The sequence below is a fragment of the Zea mays genome, chromosome 1 (genome assembly GCF_902167145.1).
Source record: "Zea mays cultivar B73 chromosome 1, Zm-B73-REFERENCE-NAM-5.0, whole genome shotgun sequence".
Lineage (NCBI taxonomy): Eukaryota > Viridiplantae > Streptophyta > Magnoliopsida > Poales > Poaceae > Zea > Zea mays.
This window is the reverse complement of record NC_050096.1, coordinates 206,784,664-206,806,043: the sequence shown is the minus strand read 5'-3', so window position 1 is coordinate 206,806,043 and position 21,380 is coordinate 206,784,664. Positions and strand designations below refer to the sequence as shown.

At 44.4% G+C, this 21,380-nt stretch overlaps 1 protein-coding gene across 2 annotated transcripts in view; it reads left to right on the top strand.

Annotated features, from left to right (window-relative positions):
• The window catches only part of LOC103643177 (ribonuclease E/G-like protein, chloroplastic), a 39,077-nt gene extending 18,623 nt beyond the window's left edge, over window positions 1–20,454 (top strand). Inside the window, exons 6-14 of one of the 2 annotated variants that reach the window (XM_020546661.3) lie at window positions 3,436–3,753; window positions 3,845–3,886; window positions 6,350–6,474; window positions 13,355–13,502; window positions 14,232–14,304; window positions 15,408–15,520; window positions 19,117–19,236; window positions 19,713–19,868; window positions 19,943–20,454. In XM_020546661.3, coding sequence (XP_020402250.1) covers window positions 3,436–3,753; window positions 3,845–3,886; window positions 6,350–6,474; window positions 13,355–13,502; window positions 14,232–14,304; window positions 15,408–15,520; window positions 19,117–19,236; window positions 19,713–19,868; window positions 19,943–20,110 — 1,263 coding nt within the window. In that variant the 3' untranslated portion in view covers window positions 20,111–20,454. The remainder of the gene's footprint in view (window positions 1–3,435; window positions 3,754–3,844; window positions 3,887–6,349; window positions 6,475–13,354; window positions 13,503–14,231; window positions 14,305–15,407; window positions 15,521–19,116; window positions 19,237–19,712; window positions 19,869–19,942) is intronic. The other variant, XR_002266341.2, reaches the window with a different exon arrangement.
• Window positions 20,455–21,380: the final 926 nt, after the last annotated feature.

The window sequence follows — 21,380 nt, the reverse complement described above, 5'->3', positions numbered from 1 at the left end:
GTGGTGATATGATTAACACGTGGTGGACAGGGAACAAGTTTCCACGTGCTAGTGTGCTCAAGAGCAGCAATCTCCTCAGCCATCACATGCTGCCATTAAGGATGAATAATAAAATCACGATAAGAAGTCGGCTAAGAAGGAATGGTAGTGACAAAACTGAAATAGTAGTATTGCCGGGGTTCGGATCCCCATGGGCCACGAGTCAGCGAACGAATAGCAACGAGTGCGCCCGTTATAGGTCAATTAAGACCCCATCACGTTCACAAGATGACCCCCTGCATCGAGCCAAGGGGTCGGGCGAGGCAGAGGCAGGTAGGAGGGGTCAGACAGATCGATCGGAACCCACTCGAGTGGATTATGCGTGGATTTCAGACTGCTCTCACCGTCAGCTCCGCACACGCCTCATTTACTACGCTTGATAGCAAGACGCCCTCCCCCCTTGATCTATAGGGGGTCGGCCTCACGAAAGGGGGCAGCCCTCAGATGAACAACACACAAAGACTTGGGATCCTTCTCTCTTTCGCTCGCTTGTAACCCCTACTACGAGCAATCAAGTACCAGTAGCGCAAACATCGTGAAATATTCAGGAGAATCGAACCCCAGCCTATGGCTTGAGGACTACCGGTTGGCATGTCAAGTCGGGGGGGGGGGGTCACGACTACTTCATTATCTGCAATCTCCCCTTGTACCTAGCCGACTTGGCTCGAGCGTGGTTGGAGAATTTGAGGCCCGGCTGTGTCCAGAGCTGGGCCGACCTCGTAGGCATCTTTGTCCGGAACTTTCAAGGCACGTACGTGCGCCTCGACAACCCATGGGACCTCAAGAATTGCCGACAGACTCTCGGCGTTTCTCGTGGCAATGTAATGAGTTGTCTAATCTTGCTGACACAGATGCCATTAGTGCCTATTGTGATGGAAGATTATTTAGGCGTAAAGTGGAAAGTGGAAAGAGGAGTGTGGACAATGTAAGAAAGATTATGGATTATGGTGGGGACAAATAAAACATTATTTAGGCGGAAAATGGAAAGAGTGTGGAGGATGAACTGTCCATGGCAGGTGATAGGAAGTGTGGCACCGTTGCCGACTGTGATGAAAGGATGAGAGAGATGGCAAGAGAGGAGTATACCGTGATCAGATGTCATATGGCTGAAGGTGCTAGATTTCATCACCCATGGCCCAGGGTTTTGGTAGTAGAGATTAATTGAGGGCAGCAATCAGCCCTGTATGATCCCATGCCTGGGATGGTTGGGACACATGGAGTGGAGCGAAGGCTGGTGTTGGCTAGAGGACCTGCCCTGAGGAGGCCGACTATGGGGGAGTCGCTGGAGTGTGGTGGTGCCATCAAAACAACAACAAGGGTGACTAGGAGGAGCAGCGGTGGCTTCGACCAGAGATGTAGCATGGAGGGAGGGAGAGGCTGCTGATGCCCTAGGGTTTGTGGCCGGCAAACAGAGAAGGGAGGGGAGCTGGCGGTGCATGAAAGGAGCGGTGGCTAGGGAGTGTGGTGGGGAAGTGGAGGGGAGGAGCCAGGGTTAGGCCTGGACTCGTGATACCACAAAGAGAATTAGGGAAACACCACAGACCCATTGTATGTGTGTGCATGGGTGGTGACCTTCATTATATTGGCTATATGGCTTGGTCTAATAGTAAGCTGAGTACAGAGCTATGCATGCCTATACATATCTCTAATAATAATGATTTATATATTGACTAATGTAGCTGATTCTCACATGGGCCGTACCGTATACACTTTTTTTATTGTGATCTTGACATGATGTCAAATAACATAGTGCTTGTGCTAATTGATTAGTATTGCAGCAGAATCTTCCTTTTTAAGGAAATAACAAGAGCTCTGCCTGATCTATCATAGAGAGTTCAGAGCAGGTTTTGCATGATGGTTATGACTAAAGCAACATTTCAAACCATGTATGCCTTGTTGTGACTATGGGTAATAGGGACCATTATCCCTACAACTTGGGCAATAGAAAAATTACAAAACAACTAAACTAATAATAAGCAGTTAAAGGCCTCTAGAAAACCACAATGCTTTGTTAGGTGTCTTAACTTTTGGTTAAGGCTTTCGAGTAGCATCTTCAGGTCCTGGGTTCGATCCCCCTCGGGTGCGAATTTTGGGCTTGGTTAAAAAAATCCCCTCGTTGTGCCCCGCCCGCTCTCGGGGATCAATATACTGCGCGCCACCCTCCGGCTCGGCCGTTATAGAGTGGGTAGTTAATCGGCCCGTTAGTGATGGGGGGCTAGGGTTCGGAGGTTTTCTCGGCCGGGACCATGTTTCGGTCTCTTCTTAATATAATACCGGGAGGGAGGTCTTTCCCTCCCCGGCTGAGTTTTTTAACTTTCGAGCACGTGTCTTGAATGATGATGAGGAACTTCTTCGTTTTTTTAAAATCCACTATTTCCAACAAAACAGATATGTGATTCATTGATTTATTGTTTATACATTAATTAATTATACATCACCAAGGTCCCAAAAGACGACGCTTGGCCACTTCCTAGCGCTTAGATGGATTATACGTAGATTAAACGCGATTTATTAGCGTTTGTGGCTTTGTGCCGTTTTATTTGTTTTAGTTTATATATATTTTCTGGCAACACATATGGATCAGATTACTTCAATTTCAGAAGAAACTGTAATATGTGCAGCAATTTTGATTCTAGTTCTTACAAACTTGCAAAGAACTGAAAGAAGTGGTGAAGGGACTTGCGGTTTTTTTTTCTCGAACACGCAGGAGAACTGCGTATCATTATATTAAGAAAGAAAAAAGAAGGGTCTAAATTAGACCCAATACAAGCCGTCTAAAGGCAGCCAAAGGCAAAAGAAAACAAAAACAAAAGGAAAGAGGTAAGGGAAAAGATAAGGAAGGTGTGGGGATAGGTCACTAGACTTACAGACCCCTGCCCCAGCCATACCCCACATAATAGCTTCATCATGAATATTCTGCAATATCTTGCTAATATCCACATGTCCCGTTTCCATTTTCCCTTTTCCCTGGCTGTTCTGCCGTTTTTTCCTATTCGTCAGCCTAAATGGACACACATAGCCCAACAAGGCAGCCAGGCTACCGTTTTTACTTTTTACGCTTCTGTGCCACTTAAGCACTACCTCACGCTTACGCGCACCACCTAGACATGTCCAGATTCTTATTTGACGCCCAGGCCCTAATCGAGGTGCTAGGGGTCCATTCCAAGTTCAATCGAGAGTAAACACAAGTTTAATTAGGTTTTTAGAACCATGCACATCACTATGAATGACATGCTAAAATAATATTATAATGTACATAATTTTCTTCAAGTAACTATCGATAGATCAAGTGTTGTTCTTTTTTTACATTTCATCATGCTCCTCAAATTAAAATAATCCACACTATTTGCAAGAAATTTTGGATTAACTTCAGCGGTATACCTTCTGAGTTTTCAGATATTGGTTTCCCGTGGCAACAAAGTTGGGGTATCCAAAAAGATTACTGGAATAGAACGCACCAGGTTAAAGGGCATCACAAAATTACTGCGACCTCCTGGATTTACTTTGACGGCTCGCACAGTCGCAGCTGGTCATTCCTGGGAGGAACTGCAGAAGGACCTTGATGGCTTGCTATCTACATGGAAAGGAATAACTGAGCATGCTCAATCTGCTGCCTTGGCTGCTGATGAGGGTGTGGAAGGTGCTGTTCCTGTAATGTTGCACAGAGCGAAGGGTCAAACTTTATCTGTTGTTCAAGACGATTTTAATGAAAAGGTGAATTACTTCATGTTACAATCTACTCACATTAGTTTGATATTTAATTTAACCAATATCTTTTTTCTTCTTTTAACTTTTCTTCATTTAGGTCAAGAGGCTGGTTGTGGATTCTCCTCGAACATATCATGAGGTAAGTAACTTCATAACAGCAAACACTTAGGTTGTCTAAACTCATGAAGAAATATTTATTTGCATAATTTCTCTTGACATGCATGCCTGATTGGGTTTTAGGAATCCTAAACAGTATAACTCTAGAAACAGGTCTATTTGATGTTTTTTTGCACTGGAACGGGCCTATATCTGAGATTAATTTTGTTCAGCAATTTAATATTAAAATGCCATACCGTTTCATCTAAACTGATTCCTCGGTGACAACCTTTGTCTCGTGGTCCTTCAAGCGCTGTTGTGTCTCGTTCCAATGTTGAAGCAAAGTACTGTGTTGTGTCCAATGCTGTAGTCGAAGCTACCTGGCTGTGCTAGCTACTTTCTTAAGATCTAGACGCCTCTGTGCTGTGCAACACTTGCCTACTGTGACAACATCAACACGGTCTACATGTCCACCAACCTCGTTCAATACCAGCGCACCAAGCACATTGAGATTGATCTACACTTCGTCCATGAGCGTGTTGCTCTAGGTGACACCAAGATTCTGCATGTTCCCACAACGTCGCAATTCGTAGACATCTTCGCGAAAGGGCTTTCTAGTTCTGTCTTCACTAAGTTTAGGTCCAATTTCAACATTTGCAGAGTTGCTACTTTGACTACGAGGGCGTGTTAGTTAGAGGGTGCGGCAACCCCTTGCTAGGTCTCAATCCTTTGATGAATTGTGCCACAAAGAAAGTTTAATCCAATTCGATATTATGGACCCCAATGGCATATCGCGCCTCTTCGAACTTCTTGATACACTCCTCCATGCCACCTCTTTGTTGCAGATTCAACAAATATCTCATCGCTTGAGAATACTCTTTGTCGGAGGGGAAAACCTCCGACCGGGTGACGGAGTGCACCCGCCTTGATCCTAATATGTGGAGGGGGCTTAGGGATTTGCCTGACCGATTGGATGAACTCGAGAACACAAGGGTTAGAGTGGTTCGGGCCGCTAGAGCGTAATACACTACATCCACTGTGAGTTGTATTGCATGAGGAATGGGAGTCTGCATGTGTCCCCCTCCGCTATGATGCAAGTTCCCTCCCTTTTATAGTCCAAGGGGGGCATGCTACAAAGGAGCTGGGCCCTGACAGGTGGGCCCATGAGCTATTACAATATTGAGGTGTTTGGATAGAACTGGCGATGCTGGATCTTCTCGGGTGCGTATCTCCCTTTGCTACCACGTGATCTCTTGGCGTTCTTATCCTGATGTCGCACCCTCTAATCAGAACACAAGCCTCGATGTAGGTTGCGGCGTAGTCTGATACACTGCCGTGCGTAGGGGTGCAACAGGCAGTCGTCCGGTCTTCTGTACTTGTCTTATCGTTCCTCGGTAAGGCACAAGGAACAGTGGAGGTTATTATGAAGTGCGCCCAAGCAGCGTACTGAGTCAATGCCCCCGCCTTGGGAACGTGCGGGGAATAGTGAACGCCATGCGCTGTAGACTGTGTGTGCCGCGTGTATTTAATGCGGGGGAAGTGCGCCGCTTGCCAATGACATGGGTAAGTAAGCGTCCCATCCGCTCTCTATATCGGTGGGCCCCATGTCAAGGCCTTACATTGAGCTCTTCCCGGCGGCTTACGTCAGGCGTGTCTAGCCACACGTCGATACCGCACCTCCGCCTGGGCGGGGAGCAGGTCCGGGACCATGTGGCGGCACGTGATACCTAGACCCTCCAGACTGCAGGGTCTAGATTATGATACCTTGACCCGCTCATTTGGCTGCACCCTTGGTAGAACTTTAGGAGGGATCGAGTAGTCTGTTTTGGTTTCCTGATGGATCTCTTTATGTATGCTTGTTTCTGGCCTCCGTAAGGAGATTTTTGGTTTTTTGTTTTTGGGTCTTCTATAGAGCTTTTCTATATCTGCTTAATATATAATGGGGCACAGTTCTCCTGCGCGTTCGAGAAAAAAAGTTCAGCGGGCCTCGGACGAAGGCCTGTTGGAGCCGCAGTCCTCCAAGCACTTGCAGCATCGTATCTCTCTTTAGCAGGGGTGCAAATCAGTCTGTCTAACATGCCTTACCACCTAGGTGATGCCTAGCACGAGCTGAGCTAGAGCAAATGCGAGCGGGGTGACCTTGCTTTGTGGGTGCAAGAATTTGTTCAGTGAGGGTTTGGCCTTTAAATACTGTTATTTATTTTTTGTATAGGTGTGGGCGCACCCACAACATACATGTACCTCCAACCCTGGGTATTGGGTAATAAGGCATGTAACTAGACCTCAAGGCGAGCAGGGTCTTTGCCCGGATGCCTAGGCGACATTTTTGAAACATAGCAGTTAGTATAAAGGTGTTACAAATTGTAGAATATCTTGGCTTACATCGTTTGCTTGACTATACAGAGCATTTATCCTGTTGGTTTCTTTGCACTATTCATCCTTCATCCTTATGCAGATTTATTTTTTTTAAGCTTGTGAAGCATAGAATTTTCCTGTTTGTGTTTAGGTTACAAGCTATCTTGAAGAAGTCGCACCTGAGCTCTACAGCCGAGTTGAGCTTTATGAGAAAAGAAAACCTATATTTGATGAATACAACATCGAGAAGGAGATAGACAACATCCTTTGTAAAAGGTGCTACTTCATTGTTTCTATATTATTTCATAGTTCCTGTTGGTGGATTTTTTCATTAGTTTTTTTCTAAAGCGCCCAGGAGAACTGCACATCAATTATATTAAGAAGATAGAAGAAAAATGGTCTAAAAATAGACCAAAATACAAGAACAACCACCTTTTTTTAGAAACAAAAATACACAAAAGAATCCATCTAGAAGTCAGCCTAAAGGACACAACCAACAGCCCCTAAACTAAGGTCAGGCGGCGCGCAGACCTTAGAAATAAAAATACACAAAAGAGTGTTGTCTTTGATGTTTTCGCTGCTTCCAAAGCCACCATGCCACCAGCACCACAAGGGAGTTAATCCCTTTGCGCAGCACAGGAGGGACCTTGCCCTCCAGATTAGCCCACCAATCCAAACCATCAAAGGGTTACCCTCCGACAAGGCTCCTGGGCCGGATGGATTCACTGGTCTTTTCTACAAAGTGTGCTGGAACATTGTGAAAAGTGATATTATGGCAGTGGTATCTGCTGTCTGGAGCAGAAGATTTAGCAATTTCTGGAAACTTAACACTGCCTACATCACCATGGTGCCTAAAAAAGATGGGGCTGAGCAAGTAAAGGACTTCAGGCCAATTAGCCTTGTCCACAGCATTGCAAAACTGATTACAAAAATCCTCGCAAACCGACTAGCACCAAGACTGAATGAATTGGTTTCCCCAAATCAAAGTGCATTTATTAAGGGGCGATTCATCCAAGACAACTTCATGTTAGTACAACAGACATCTAGACTGTTTCATCAACAAAGATTATCCCGGCTACTCCTCAAACTTGACATCACCAAGGCCTTTGACTCTGTCTCCTGACCTTTTTTAATTGAAGTCATGCAGCAGTTTGGGTTTGGACAGATCTGGAGGGACATGGTTTGTGGTCTCCTTGCTTCATCCACCACCCAAGTCATGCTCAACGGGTTTCCTGGACAGCAAATTCAGCATAGAAGAGGGCTTAGACAAGGGGACCCCCTTTCACCGATGCTATTCATATTGGTCATGGATGTCCTTGGACACCTATTTATAAAGGCAGAAGAGGCAGGTTTATTGCAGCAGCTAGCAGCAAGAAGACAGCTACACAGAGTCTCCATTTACGCAGATGATGTAGCCCTCTTCTTACACCCTACGGTGGATGAAATCTCCATCACTCTTGATATCTTGCAGCTATTTGGCAGTGCCTCTGGTCTGAAAAATAATGTGCAAAAATCCAATGTCTACCCCATACAGTGTTCAGAAGAAACTCTCTTGGAAGTCCAAAGTCTGCTACCGTGTGAGATCGCAGCTTTTCCTTGCAAATACTTGGGACTTCCTCTATCCTTGCATAAGCTGTCCAAGCAACATTTCCAGCCGTATGTTGATAAGTTTGCTGACCAACTTCCTAATTGGAAAGCTGATTTGATGACCAGAGCAGGCAGGAGAATACTAGTGCAACATGTACTCACAGGTATGACTGTGTATCTGGCAATGGCAATTGATATACCCCACTGGGCGGTTGATGCTATAGATAAAATAAGAAAGGGCTTTCTTTGGAGAGGAAGAAAAGAAGCTAAAGGGGGACACTGTTTGGTGGCTTGGGGCAAGGTGTGTCGCCCACTTCAGCTTGGTGGACTGGGTATCTCTAGTCTACCGGAACTTGGATGGGCCCTCCGGATGCGATGGTTGTGGCTACAAAAAACCGACTCCAGAAGACCTTGGACAGGGCTTCCTATTCAGGTTCCAAGTAAAGCCAGAGCGTTCTTCAGTAAAGTCCTTGTCTCGATGGTAGGTAATGGACATAGTACCCTCTTCTGGTCTGATAACTGGTTGCAGGGTAAAAGCATCTCGATCATTGCCCCTAGCCTATTTTCCATAATCCCAATGAGGGTAGCAAAAAGTAGAACGGTTCATGAGGCCTTGTTAAACAACAGATGGATTTATGATATTAGAGGCGGTCTTACTGTTGGAGTTCTGGCAGATTACTTTAAGCTCTGGGATTGTCTCTCTGGTTTTGAGTTGCACCCTCTCATTGAAGATAGACACATCTTTAGTATAGCCCCAGATGGAAAATATTCAGCGAAGGCAGCTTACAAGGGTCTCTTCCTGGGATCCTGTACATTTGGACACTATAAGCGGGTTTGGAAAACTTGGGCTCCATCAAAATGTCGTTTCTTCCTCTGGCTGGTGGCCCATAACAGGTGCTGGACTGCTGACAGATTAGCAAAAAGGGGGCTCAATCATCCTAGCAGCTGTCCACTGTGTGATCAAGAACCTGAAACTATTAACCACCTGCTGGTCTCATGTGTGTTTGCAAGGATTTTCTGGTATAATCTGCTCAGAAAGTTCGGGTTGGATAACTTAGCTCCCCAGCCGGGTCTGACTTCCTTCCTGGAATGGTGGGAGATAGCTTCTGAATCAGTTCAGGGAATGGTCAAGAAAGGTCTGAGTTCGCTGATCTCTTTGGGGGCCTGGACGATCTGGAATCACCGCAATAGATGCGTGTTTGATGGACAGACCCCCAGTCTCCCCTCTATCCTTCGGCAGGCTGATGACGAGAGAAGACTTTGGGAATTAGCTGGGGCCAAGGGTCTCTCATTCGTGGCAGCTTCTTTGACAAATGGCTGAACCCTTCTGTTTCTATTTTAGTAGTTTTTTGAGTCTGGCATTCTTAGACTCTTTCACTTATGTGCGGTACTGGCCTCCGTAAGGAGTTAAATGTTGTAACCCTGGTCTACTATAGACCTTTTTTCCTCTTCTTAATATATTTTAAGGCGCAGTTCCCCTGCGCTTTCGAGAAAAAAAAAATTAGCCCACCAATCTTGGAAAATTAAATCAGAACTTGTGGGGGAGAACTGCTGTAGATTAACCAGGGAGAAAATCCTAAACCACACACTTCCCTGGAGAAGGCACAAGAAATCAGAAGATGATGCACCGTATCATCCTCTTGATTTCAAATGGGCATTGAACCGGATGATCCATACCCCTCGCCAAACGATCTGCAGTCCAGCACCTATCTCGAGCTGCAAGCGAAAGGAAGAACTTACATCTTGGTGGGGCCCAACTTCTCTAAATATGATTAGTCGGCGCAAAACCCGCAGTGCCCATCATAAAACAATCGTAAGCCAACTTGGATGAATAAGAGCCTGATGAGGAAGGCGTCCAAATGTGTTGATCTGGAAATTCTGGTAACAAGGTCCCAAATCAAGAAGAATTCTGAGAAAGCGATAGGGGAAAAATTTCCCCTAATGTCAAGAACCCAACTGCTTCCATTAATTGCTTCCTGGACAGTTCTTGATCTCACAACCTTCTTGTTAACAACAACAAACAGAGTAGGAGCCCAATCTGCAATTCTCCTGCCATGTAACCAGCAATCTGTCCAAAATCTGGTGTCGGTTCCGTTGGCCACCACTGACTGAACCGATGCAGCAAAAAGGGCAGTGACATTGGGATGAACTTGGACATCCAAGACAGCCCACAACCGCTCTATTTGCGTTTTCTTCAGCCACAACCATCTCAGATTGAAGGACCAGCCCATAACTTCAAGGTTTGAAATACCTAAACCACCCAAACTGAACGGCAAACAGACCTTCTGAGTTCTGCCAACCCACAAAACAGTGCCCTCTTTGACATCTTTGTGGCCTTTCCAAAGGAAACCCCTCCTTATCTTGTCAATGGCTTTGATGACCCACTTGGGGCATTGAAGAGCAATAAGATGATAAATTGGAATAGCTGAGAGGACAGATTTGACAAGTGTAGCCCTACCAGCTGGAGCCTTCATCAATTGGTGCTGTCGCAGCCATTTGCACTGGTGCCGAAACACCCAAAGGAGATGCCTCGACGCCCGCACAGTGCGTGCTGCCAGGATTGGAGCGCCGGCCTTCAACCTTTCTCTTTCCATCATTAAGCTGTGGGCCCAACCTCTCCTTGACTGAACGCCGGAATTGGCTACTCTAGCTGCGACCTTTGTCTGGAGGTGAACGCGATCTACAAATTTAGCGAGCCCTATCTCCCTCGCCAAGCCACCCAATGACGGTGGAGGCCCATGATCTGGGGCTGCAGATGACAAATGAAAAGATCAACGAATCCTGACTTGATAAACTAGTGTTCTAATTCTTCATTCTCTGGAGACTACAGAGGCTCTGTAATCCATAACTCCCTCGAATCCGAAATCAAAGAGGGATTAACACACTAGGTAGAACAACGAAAAGAGGTGAGGTCATTAAAGACACAATTTTCCGACTGGACAATGATAACTGAAGCAAAGGGATTAAGCAGCCGCTCCACCATGGCCGTCTCCCAGACATGAACTGGAATGCCATCCAAATGAAAATTCACCGAGCATGGAAGGTCCCTCCTGAGGAATTTGTAAACCTTGACCATTGTTTGCAAATCACCGAAAAAGATGTCGCCTTCAAAAACGACCTTTTCTCTTCCAAGAGCTGGATCAGCATCAGCCTCCCAGAAGGAAGGAACAGTAGAAAACTGGACACAGGCAGGCGACAAAGACTCACCGATCCTTCTTCCACCTCTAGCCAAGGTGAGAGCAGGGCTGCCACCTCCTCACCCGGGACAGAGGAACGATCGCTGATCACCGAGATCACCACAGCCTTCTGAAGTTCCTCCTCAGTTGACGACATGTCATGGCTCCAGTCCGTGATACAAGGTGAAACCATATGAACAACAATTTTCGTGGAGGTTGAAGCCTGGTTGGTTAGCACCGGACGATGGGGATCAGGACGTCCATGTCCAAAGGAGGGGCATATCTCTTACGAGAGTGACAGTGGCGAGTCCGACCCCGCGGAGAGTCAGCGATAGAATTCCGACCCTCAGTCACGGAGGCACTTGTGACAAAAGGCTGCGCTGGTTGGTGATCATTGTCCCTGAAAGCTGGCAGAATCTTCCTTCACACCTTCTTAGGAGCAGCTTGGTGGTGATATTCTTGAGTTTGAGTTAGCACATCAGATTTGGGCTTTTATGCGTGATCATTATGACCCTACTGGTGAGTCTACCTATCTTGCTGCTATTTGTCAGGAGCAGCTCTTACGAGCTAAATTCTACATTTGATGAGTTCTTCGCTCAGATGTCTGCTATTTAACGTCGCTTGATACTCTTGGTCCCCAATTGGCACCGAACATTTGTCAATCTTGCCAGGATTAGATGGCTGAACTTGAGCTTCGACGTACCTACAACTTTTTGACCCTGTTTTGTGAAGAGTTTGAGCCCCTTTGTGCTTAGCTGCTTTCTCGTCATCCCTGCGTCTCTTTGATCTGTAATGAGGAGACTCGTCTGCATGCTATTGGCCTGTTGTAGTCTTTGTTAGTCTTGGCTGCTCGTTCGTGTCTTCTCGATCGTCTGCTACTCCACTGATGATGTTGTCTTCAGTTCTGCCTCCTTCTGGGCATGGGGGTGTGTGGCGGTCTTCATTGTGCTTAATGTGATCATGGCGACCATGTGGAAGTCTATCGTTTCATGAAGAAGACTTTTTTTCTCGAACGCGCAGGAGAGCTGCACATCATTATATTAAGAAGAGGGGTCCAAAACATCATTATATTAAGAAGAAGACGACTTAGGCTCGCCGTTCTTCATAGGGTATTGGTGGTGCTGATACTGGAGGATCTCAGGGGAATTTGGTTACGACTATGGAGGCCCAATTGCTCATGTCGCTTCGTCGCCTTGCAGCCTCTACACCTACAGGAGCTGCTAGTTCTGTGACTCAGTCCTCTGCATCTAAAGGTTTTGATGTTGGTTCTCTATCGTCCACTAAGGGACCACCTTCCATTTCCATTTCAGGTACTTGTCCATGGATTGTAGACCCTGGTGCTTCCTTTCATATGATTCTTCATTGCACATATTTATGAGTCCATCTTGTTCTCTCGTTGTCCATACCACTGGTGGATCTCCCCTTTCTGTTGTTGGTTAGGGTACCCTTCTTTCTGACTCTTTTCATGTTCTAGATGTTCCTTTTGTTCCTGATCCGACCATACAGCTCATGTCTGCTAGCCAACTTATTGATCATGACTGTTGTGTTATTCTTTATCCTAACTTTTGTTATGCCAGCGTTAGGTAAGACATACCCCTGGCACCTGCGGTCCCTCACAACCTCAACTCATGGCAGGCAAGGGATAAAACTCTATTTAGATTTGGTGAAACTCCATGGAACACAACAATTTCTTTGGTCAGTGTCCATCGTCCAAGCTCTTAAAATGATGATGGGGTTTAGGCCTTTTCTTGACAATCCGTCAACAGCCTTGCTGGCCCTGTCCCTTCAGCCCTCAAAGGATGTTTCTCCAAGCTGGGATGAGAGGTTTTGTAGGCCAACTTTCTGCAGCACACCAAACAAAAAATCTCGTGCAAAAACACAGTCCACCAAAAGACGATTTATAGTCCCAGCGGCAGTGTCTTTGTCATAATGAAGGCAACGAGAGGGATGATCAAGACCCCGCCTTGGTAGCCTATCCCTGAAAGAACCTCTATCAGCTGACTTTGCCGTGTACTGTCCACTTGAGTTACCAAATATGATAATAGAATCGTCAATACCTGGCTGTAGTTCCACATTAGACAAAATGTCCCATAGTTCAAGGAATTCCGCAATGACATTCACTAAAAGTGCACCTTGCAAATTCGACATTCATGTCTAGTTTGCGAGACCATGCAAATCCGATATCATCTTTGTAAAATCAGTGTGAGCCAGATGTTTGCCACTACGGAACAGAGTTCTGTTTTGTTGCTCTGAAACAAGATATCTGATTGTACTGATACCGCAAAGCTGCTTAAAGTTCAAATTCACTTTTAATTTAAGTTTGTATAACTGTCTTGATCTCTATGTTATTGTAAGATAGTCTAGTTTGTGTAATATTTTTTCCCTGGTGGCAGGGTACCACTAAACAATGGGGGTTCTCTGGTCATAGAACAGACTGAAGCTCTGGTATCAGTTGATGTGAATGGTGGTCACAGTATGTTTGGTCAGGGAACTTCACAGGAGAAGGCTATTTTAGAAGTTAATCTTGAAGCTGCAAAGCAAGTACGTGATTTTTCTTGAAATTTAGTGGGAAGTAGCTTGTTTCGCTTTGCCTTTTGAAGGATGATTCACCTTAACCATTTTGACACTTGGTTTTCATTTTTTGTCACTTTTTCTTTAAGTTCATTTATCTCATAGGAAGTTCATCTGTTCCCTGCAGTTTTGTAACATTTCAATCACATAAAGGATGTGTTTTCCCTTGTCTATGCAACTTTATGTTTACTAAAGTACTTTAAATTAAGCTGGCATCCAGAGTGAAAGCAATGGATTTGCACGGTAAAACTGTAGATTGATTATGGATGGAGCCATGGAGTACATGTACATATATAGGCATGGAAAATCTAAGGTTGGTTTGTAGATGTAGAAGTATCACCACCGTCAGTTATCCTTGCCTGTCATGACTAGTGATTGAGGATGAACAAGCTTTTGTATTCATTGATGCATTAAAAAACCTGATTACTGGGGTTTACATAGGAGCTAAACTAAACACTAGACAGCGAAGGAACTACATAGGTGACAGACAGAGGTGCCAAATAGTGCTCGTTATCGATCTAGATTGTACCGGGCAATATAAGAGTTGTATGGTAGAACATTTGTAATCCCTTATGTCATATTTGTAAGGGATTCATTACATCTTTTGCACAGGGTGACACTATAGTTGAAGCAGGAAATATACTGTAATTTTGAAATTTATTAAAAAAATGAATAACCATGAAAAAATTCTGAGTGCAGATTGCCCGTGAGTTGCGCTTGAGGGATATTGGTGGCATTATCATTGTGGATTTTATCGATATGTCAGATGATTGTGAGTATGATTTCAGATACTATCTGATAAGATAACCAATGTCACAAAACTGAATGTTCAATTTTTTCCATGTGTGCCTTTTGTGCTAATCTCCTAATAATATCTCATAGAAGTATAAAGGATTCTGGTACCTATACACTATAGGCCTCTTTGCTACAATTTACTTACCTCTGTCCCAAATTAAATCAACTTCTATAGTTGTCCTAAGTCACTATTGTATTTTGACAAATTTATAGAAAAGAACAAAATATTGTTACTAGATACATAATGAAATATATTTTTATAATGTACTTATTTGTGTCATAGATGCCGTTACCCTGTCCTAGGATGATTCTAGGAATTGATTTATTTTAGGATGGAAGGTGAAGTTTTATGCTTCATGTGAATTTTTATTGACATGTGTGTTTGTGGTTTTCATGGGCTTCGGCCGTACACACTATAGTATTCTTTATTTGTTTAAACCTTGCTTCGTTCAGTCGTTCATTGTATAAGAGTTTTTTGTTCTCTTTTTTCTTAAGCCAATGATACGTAGCTCTCCTTGTATTCAAGAAAAAAACATGAAGATTTCATATGAGAGAGCATATATAATGGTCATGTAAGGGTACAAAAATTGACCACATTGACGTAACTCTTCACTTAGTTTCAAAAAGGGGTGACACTGTAGCACCCTAGGTGCTGTAGTAGTAGCTATGGTCTTTATGAAGGGAATGAACTACTTATGGGTTAAAATTGTTTAGGTGTTACTTTCCTATAATATTTGATTGAGCTTTGAGTGAATTATGATCACTTTTCATTCAGTATCTTCCCTATTGGAATATCTGGTACCTTTCATAATTTTTCTTTGCAGCAATTATGGGACAATCTGGCATGAATGCTGTGCATATTTAATTGGGATATTAAAAAAAACTCGACCGGGGAGGGAAAGACCGCCCTCCCGGTATATTTCCGTCCTAACAATTAAGACTGGTGCTTTTTTTTAATAAATCGTGAACTCCAAAAGGCAACATGTCTTAGTTTGCACCACTAATAGAAAGTGATAATGATGCAAACTTTCTTTATTGCTTCTCCTTTCTCAGTGTCACTGATGCCACATTTTCTTCCAGCAAACAAAAAACTAGTATATGAAGAAATGAAGAAAGCAGTAGAAAAGGATCGATCAACAGTTGGTGTTTCAGAACTATCAAAGCTAGGTTTGATGGAAATAACTAGAAAAAGGGTATGTTCACCAACTTCATAAGTTACACAATGCCATGTTCATGGATTTCATTTTGTATCAGATGCGATATGTGCATTAATTTTGCTCAGCGAAATAGTGGCCATTGTTGGGATAACTAAGCCCTGCAAAATTCTCTTTGGGTGAGATGTCAAGAAGGCTTAAATCGCAACCAAGTTTAAGGAAAGCTTTGGAACAACCAAGTCTCATGCATAGAACTCGATACAGATCATGTCGCATATGTTAGATATTAATATCTGTCTCATACATCGGATATTGATATCTATCTCCTATACATATTAGAAATCCGATTTTGAGTATTCGGATTCAGATACGGTACAGATGCTAAATGTTTAAATTCTGATACGAACCATCAGTGGCGGAGGATGAAGAAAAATGTGTGTGTGTGTGTGGTGGGGATTGGGGGGGGGGTGCAACTTGGTAGAACATCTAACTCACCTCATACTCTTGCTAATCCTGAAAGGAAGTATGTTTATTCAAACAATGGATGATTATTGTGAAGCCATTCGACCTTTAAGTTTCTATATGCTACCAGTATAATACATTGATCCGTCCTAACAATTAGCCTCAACTCTACTCTGCATCTTTGATATCCTGCTGATGAGCTAATCCTGAAAGGAAATACGAGAAAAAAGTTTTCTTCTTCCTGCTCTTACTTCTGCATCTTCTTATGCTATTCCTGTTGCTTCTTCCTAGTCTTCTTGTCTTTGTGGATCCAAATCATCTAACTCACTTGCGACTGCATCTTCTTGTTCTCCTTCCATTTGGTGATCCAATTCATCTATCATTGTTGTGGTATTCTGGCCTATGTTGGCATGGTGGACTCGTGGGGATTTCGGAGGGCGAGGAGGAGACGACCACCTGATACGTCGTGGGCAGTCTTGAGTGCCTAGGGGAGAACAAAAGAGCAGTTGGGACTGAGAACTAGAGCTCAAGGGGTAGCGAGGCACTAGCGCAGTGAGGGCATAGGTGGCCTCGGGCTGCTGCTGCTGCGCTGGCATCGAGGTGGCAAGGAAGGTAGTAGAAGCCGAGGTAGAGGCCTCCTCAACCATGGTGAGCTCTTCAAGTAGAAGGTCGTTGTGGATGGACTAAAACGCCAGGAACATCATGGTGTGCCTGATGGTCTTCATATGCTCGAACTAATTGTTGAGACCGCGAAGGAGGTTGAGGACGAGCGTACGGTCGGTCACGACTTCACCAAGGTCCCATAGGACATCGGCCATGTCACTCATCTTGCGGTAGTGGTCGCTAATTGAGAGATTGCCTTGGATGAAGGTGCAGAAAACGACATCGAGGTGAAGGACGATAATCTTGTGATTGCCCAGAAAGTGGTCCTCGATGGCGAGCTAGGCATCTCGGGCTGTGCCACCACGGATGCAAACCATGTCTTGTAGCTAGACGATGATGGTGTCGAAGAGCCAAGACAGTACAACGATGTCTATGCGCTGCCATATAGAGGTGGAGGCGTAGACAATGTAGGAGAGGACGTGGCTATCAATGGCGTAGCACTTGAGGGTGAGGAGGACGAGATCGTGCCATTGGGGTAGTTGGTGGATAGGGGGTCCAGGCCTCCAGGGTGACCGAAACGAGCTATCAGATGTTCTACGCCGATAGCCTGCTCGTGGAGGTTGGCGATGACGGAGGCCTTAGTGACCTCGGCATCAGAGAAGGTGATGAGGTGCTGCGCTAGCTTCAGAGCGGTAGTGACCGCACACTCCAGGGCAGTGGCAGCTGCTTGTACCTTATCCAGGGCTTCGGTTGCAGCTAGGACACGGACATGTGTATCGCAACATCCTCTGTGGTGGCTTTGGCGACCAGGTTGGTGTCCTCCTTGGTGCGTTGCGCACTCTCCTGTTGGGCACGAGATAACTAAGAGACTGCATTATACAACTATGAGTCCATAAATTATAAATGCATTTAAAAGACATTATGTATGCAGAATCATGTAGAGACAGACTCTTGTTTCTTTTTTCAGTTAACCTTTTAGAGACTTTAAGAGATCTCATATTAATAGAGTGTTTGGTTTAAGGAATTAGCTAGTCCATCTTCTCACTCCTCACTTTTTTTGTTTGGTTTGTGAAATGGAATGAGTTGATCTATTACCACCTCATTTCTCATAGTTATTTAGTTAGTTAGTACTAATATGAGAAATGAGCTCATCCCACCAAATTTGGTGAATGGACTCATGATACACCACCTCATTTTGGATGAAGTGATTACTAAAACTGTTAGACTGTGTGTGTGTGTGGACCGGCACCACTGTTGGGCTACCGGCCCATTAGGGTTAGGGTTGAGTCTATATATTGTACCCATTCTCTATGCAATACAATAGTTCACTATTCTACATGCTGCCCACCCCCCTTCATCGTCTTCGTTGGATCCGTCGCTGTCGCGGCCTTCCCGGCCGGATCCACGTTGCTGCGACCTTTCCGGCTCGACCCGCCGTCCCTTTGGCTGTATCACGTCTTCCCGGCTGGATCCGTCGCTGCCGTGGCCTTCCCGGCCGGATCTGCCGTTTCCCCTTCTATTATGTCGCGGGCGCGGACACCATGACCGGCGCAGACGCGTGGGCTGCTGTCGGCATCCCTGGCGGGTCTCCTTGACGCCCGGACGATCAAAGAAGCAGGAAGGTCGGCCTGCTGGTGCCCTTTTGCTGTGTCGCCCTGCCGATCGTTGACGCTCGAACGTCGACCCCTCCCGAAGATCAGGCTTCTGCTGCCTGTCTCTCGACCGCGACCACCTCGACTTCGGCTACCTTGGCATCTAGGGGCTATCGTCTTCTTGGAGCACACACCGGTCTCTACTCCAGCCGCAACATTTGCACCATCACGACGTTGCGACTGCGGGGGGGATTTCAACCCGTCGGCTCCTACCTTCGGCCTCTACTCCAGTCTTATCGTGTGTGGTGCCCCCGTTGCGGCTGTGGGGGATGTTAGATTGTGTGTGTGAGTGTGTGTGAACCGGCACCACTGTTGGGCTGCCGGCCCATTAGGGTTAGGGTTGAGTCTATATATTGTACTCATTCTCTATGCAATACAACAGTTCACTATTCTACAAAAACCAAACACCCCTAAGGCCTTGTTCGGTTATTCCCAATACACATGGATTGAATGAGATTGAAAAAAATTAATAAGTTTGACTTGTTTGAGATTCAAACCCATCCAATTCCACTCAATCCACATGGATTGAGAGCTAACCGAACAAGCCCTAAATGGGGTTGTACATGCCCATAGGTGGTGAGGCGTGGACTGCCTCCACTCACCTTTTCTCATTACTGCACAGTGTGGTTGGGCTTTTTTGCATGGGCTGAAGAATACTTGGGAATTTCGTTTTGGGCAGGAGGGCCAGTGCCTACTTTTGCCTTTACTGGGCTCCGTCCCTGCAAACTATTCATATAGGGTTTTGACCCTTTCGGGACGGATGGACATAGGAAAATAGCCGTCCCGTTTTCATCCCTATGAGGCATTCATTAAATGTATATGGTACTAACAAGTTAAAGGACTCAGATGTTTTGGGGGACTCTGATTTTTGTTAATATTGGATCATCCCACGATAATATGGATTATTGTTTTTTGCAGGTCCGACCAAGCGTTACTTTCATGATCAGTGAGCCATGTACATGCTGCCATGGTACTGGTCGTGTGGAAGCTCTTGACACATCGTTTTCAAAGATCGAACGTGAAATATGTCGACGTCTTGTAAGTTCTAAAGGCTAATTACATTTTTACTTTTATTTTGTGTTAGCAAATGTATCACTTACAAATTTAGGACCTGTTTGTTTGTGATTATAATATGTCCGGATTATATAATCTAACTTATTTTGAGGTAACACTTAGTTCAAAATAAGTTAGCTTAAGCTTTTGGGTTGAATTGGTTCCAATTTAACATGATATCGGAGTCAGAGGTCTCGAGTTAGAATCCTGACAGAGGCTTTATTTGTGCATGCACTCATTTATTTCCACATTTGCGCTTTTCTCTCCATCAGCTTAAGCTTTTAGGTTGAATTGGTTAGTACGTCCACTGTAACAATTAATACCAAATTTAGGAGGAATTATGTGATGCATAACCACACCTCCAGTCCTAATTAGTTGAGCTAGGCTCGCTTCAAGTTATAGTTACTAATAATAAGTGAGCCAGAATTGGATGTTTCTGTTAATCTTGTTCATTCAACCAGGCTGCCTCTCGACGAAAATCAGACCCTGAGAAACCAAAATCATGGCCAAGGTTTCTGCTTAGAGTGGATCATGAGATGTGCACGTATTTGACGTCCGGAAAGAAGACAAAACTAGGACTCCTGAGTAGCTCCCTTAAAGTGTGGATTTTGTTGAAGGTACAATCTTCTGCTGGTCCCTCGTATTTGTTCTTAGCAGGGTTCACTAACATCTTTAAATGCATTACATTCAGATTGCCAGAGGTTTCTCCCGTGGCGCTTTTGAACTGCTACCGTACTCGGAGAAGGAAAACTACTCTATGGAGAAAGAAACATCAGAGTTGCCCCAAAAAGAGTCCAGGCCCAAGCTATCTGTCTTTCCTATCAAGAAGTGGATGAGCCGGGCCAAGCGTGCTAAGTGATTCTCTTTTATTAGCATGGGGCCTTCCTTTGTATTCACAACTTAGAATGAGTAAAGATTCAGGAAGAGGATCATTCTTTTCGTTCATGAAATCTCAGCGTCGGATATCTAGAGATCTCTCGACCAGCTTTTGTTTACATTTTTTTAGGAATTCAGACAATTCCATGTTTAGTTTAATCCAGAAAATTTTCAGCAAAAATGTGACGATATATATAACTGTGCAAATCTAGTACCCTTAATAGTAGTAGATCTCTTAAATGGTTCTTAGTGTTACCATAAGATACATAATATATTTATCATGAGAAGACTACGATTACTCTTTTAAGTTACTACATTGTTATGCTCCTTAGGATTTGCTTATGAGGTTCCTCGTGATTTTGTTCATTAGGCTCCTCACTATGTTCTATCATATTAAAAGCCTCGTGTGGTATTATAGATTCACGACTATAATTGTATTTTTATAGAAACTTTACTTAAAAATATAGCATCTTTATATTATATAACAGTAACAGAATGTGTTTCCATTGTCCGATTTCTTGAATCGGGGCACCAGTTTTTTTTCACTTGCGCGTGATAATTAAAACTGCCTGTAGAAGTTTATGCACAAGGTAGACATAGTCATTTTATACTAGTGTTATCGGGGCCATGGTAGGCTAAAAATTAAGGCCCAGTCTAACATTTTCTTTGAACCGTGCTAGCTTAGTCCATAGAATTTTGTGTTGTGCTGTGTTTTAGGCTCCTGATTTCAGATCATGCCCATGATGGCCTAGAAATTATGGCCCATATTCCCAAAGCACTAGGCCAGCCACCCTATTTTTAGGCTTTGATTCGACCATATCTAGGTGAAAAAAGTTGGACTATTGTACTAATTAAACAGACGGACAGACTGTTTCTTATCTAAAACTCACGTGTATGACCAAGTTTACCTCACGCGTATATGGCGATTACGATGGTTCCCTAATCTAGCCATAGTCTGGAGTATCCGTCAAAGAGCTATGAGCTATGATCCTCTCTCCCTTGGAGGAGCTATGAGCTCGTCATCCTCTCTCCCTTGAAATAAACCCGGCCGTCTTCGGCTTTGATCCATTATCAAATACTTTTTAGTTTTTGTTTGTCGCAAAGGTATTATTGTTCTTGATAATACTACTCTGTAGCACTTGATTTTAACGATAAAATCAAATACACGGCAAATATGAGATCAAGAAGTCAAATCACACGTATGGCCACATGTAAGGGTGATACCAAAAGACGTTGCTTAATTACTTAACATA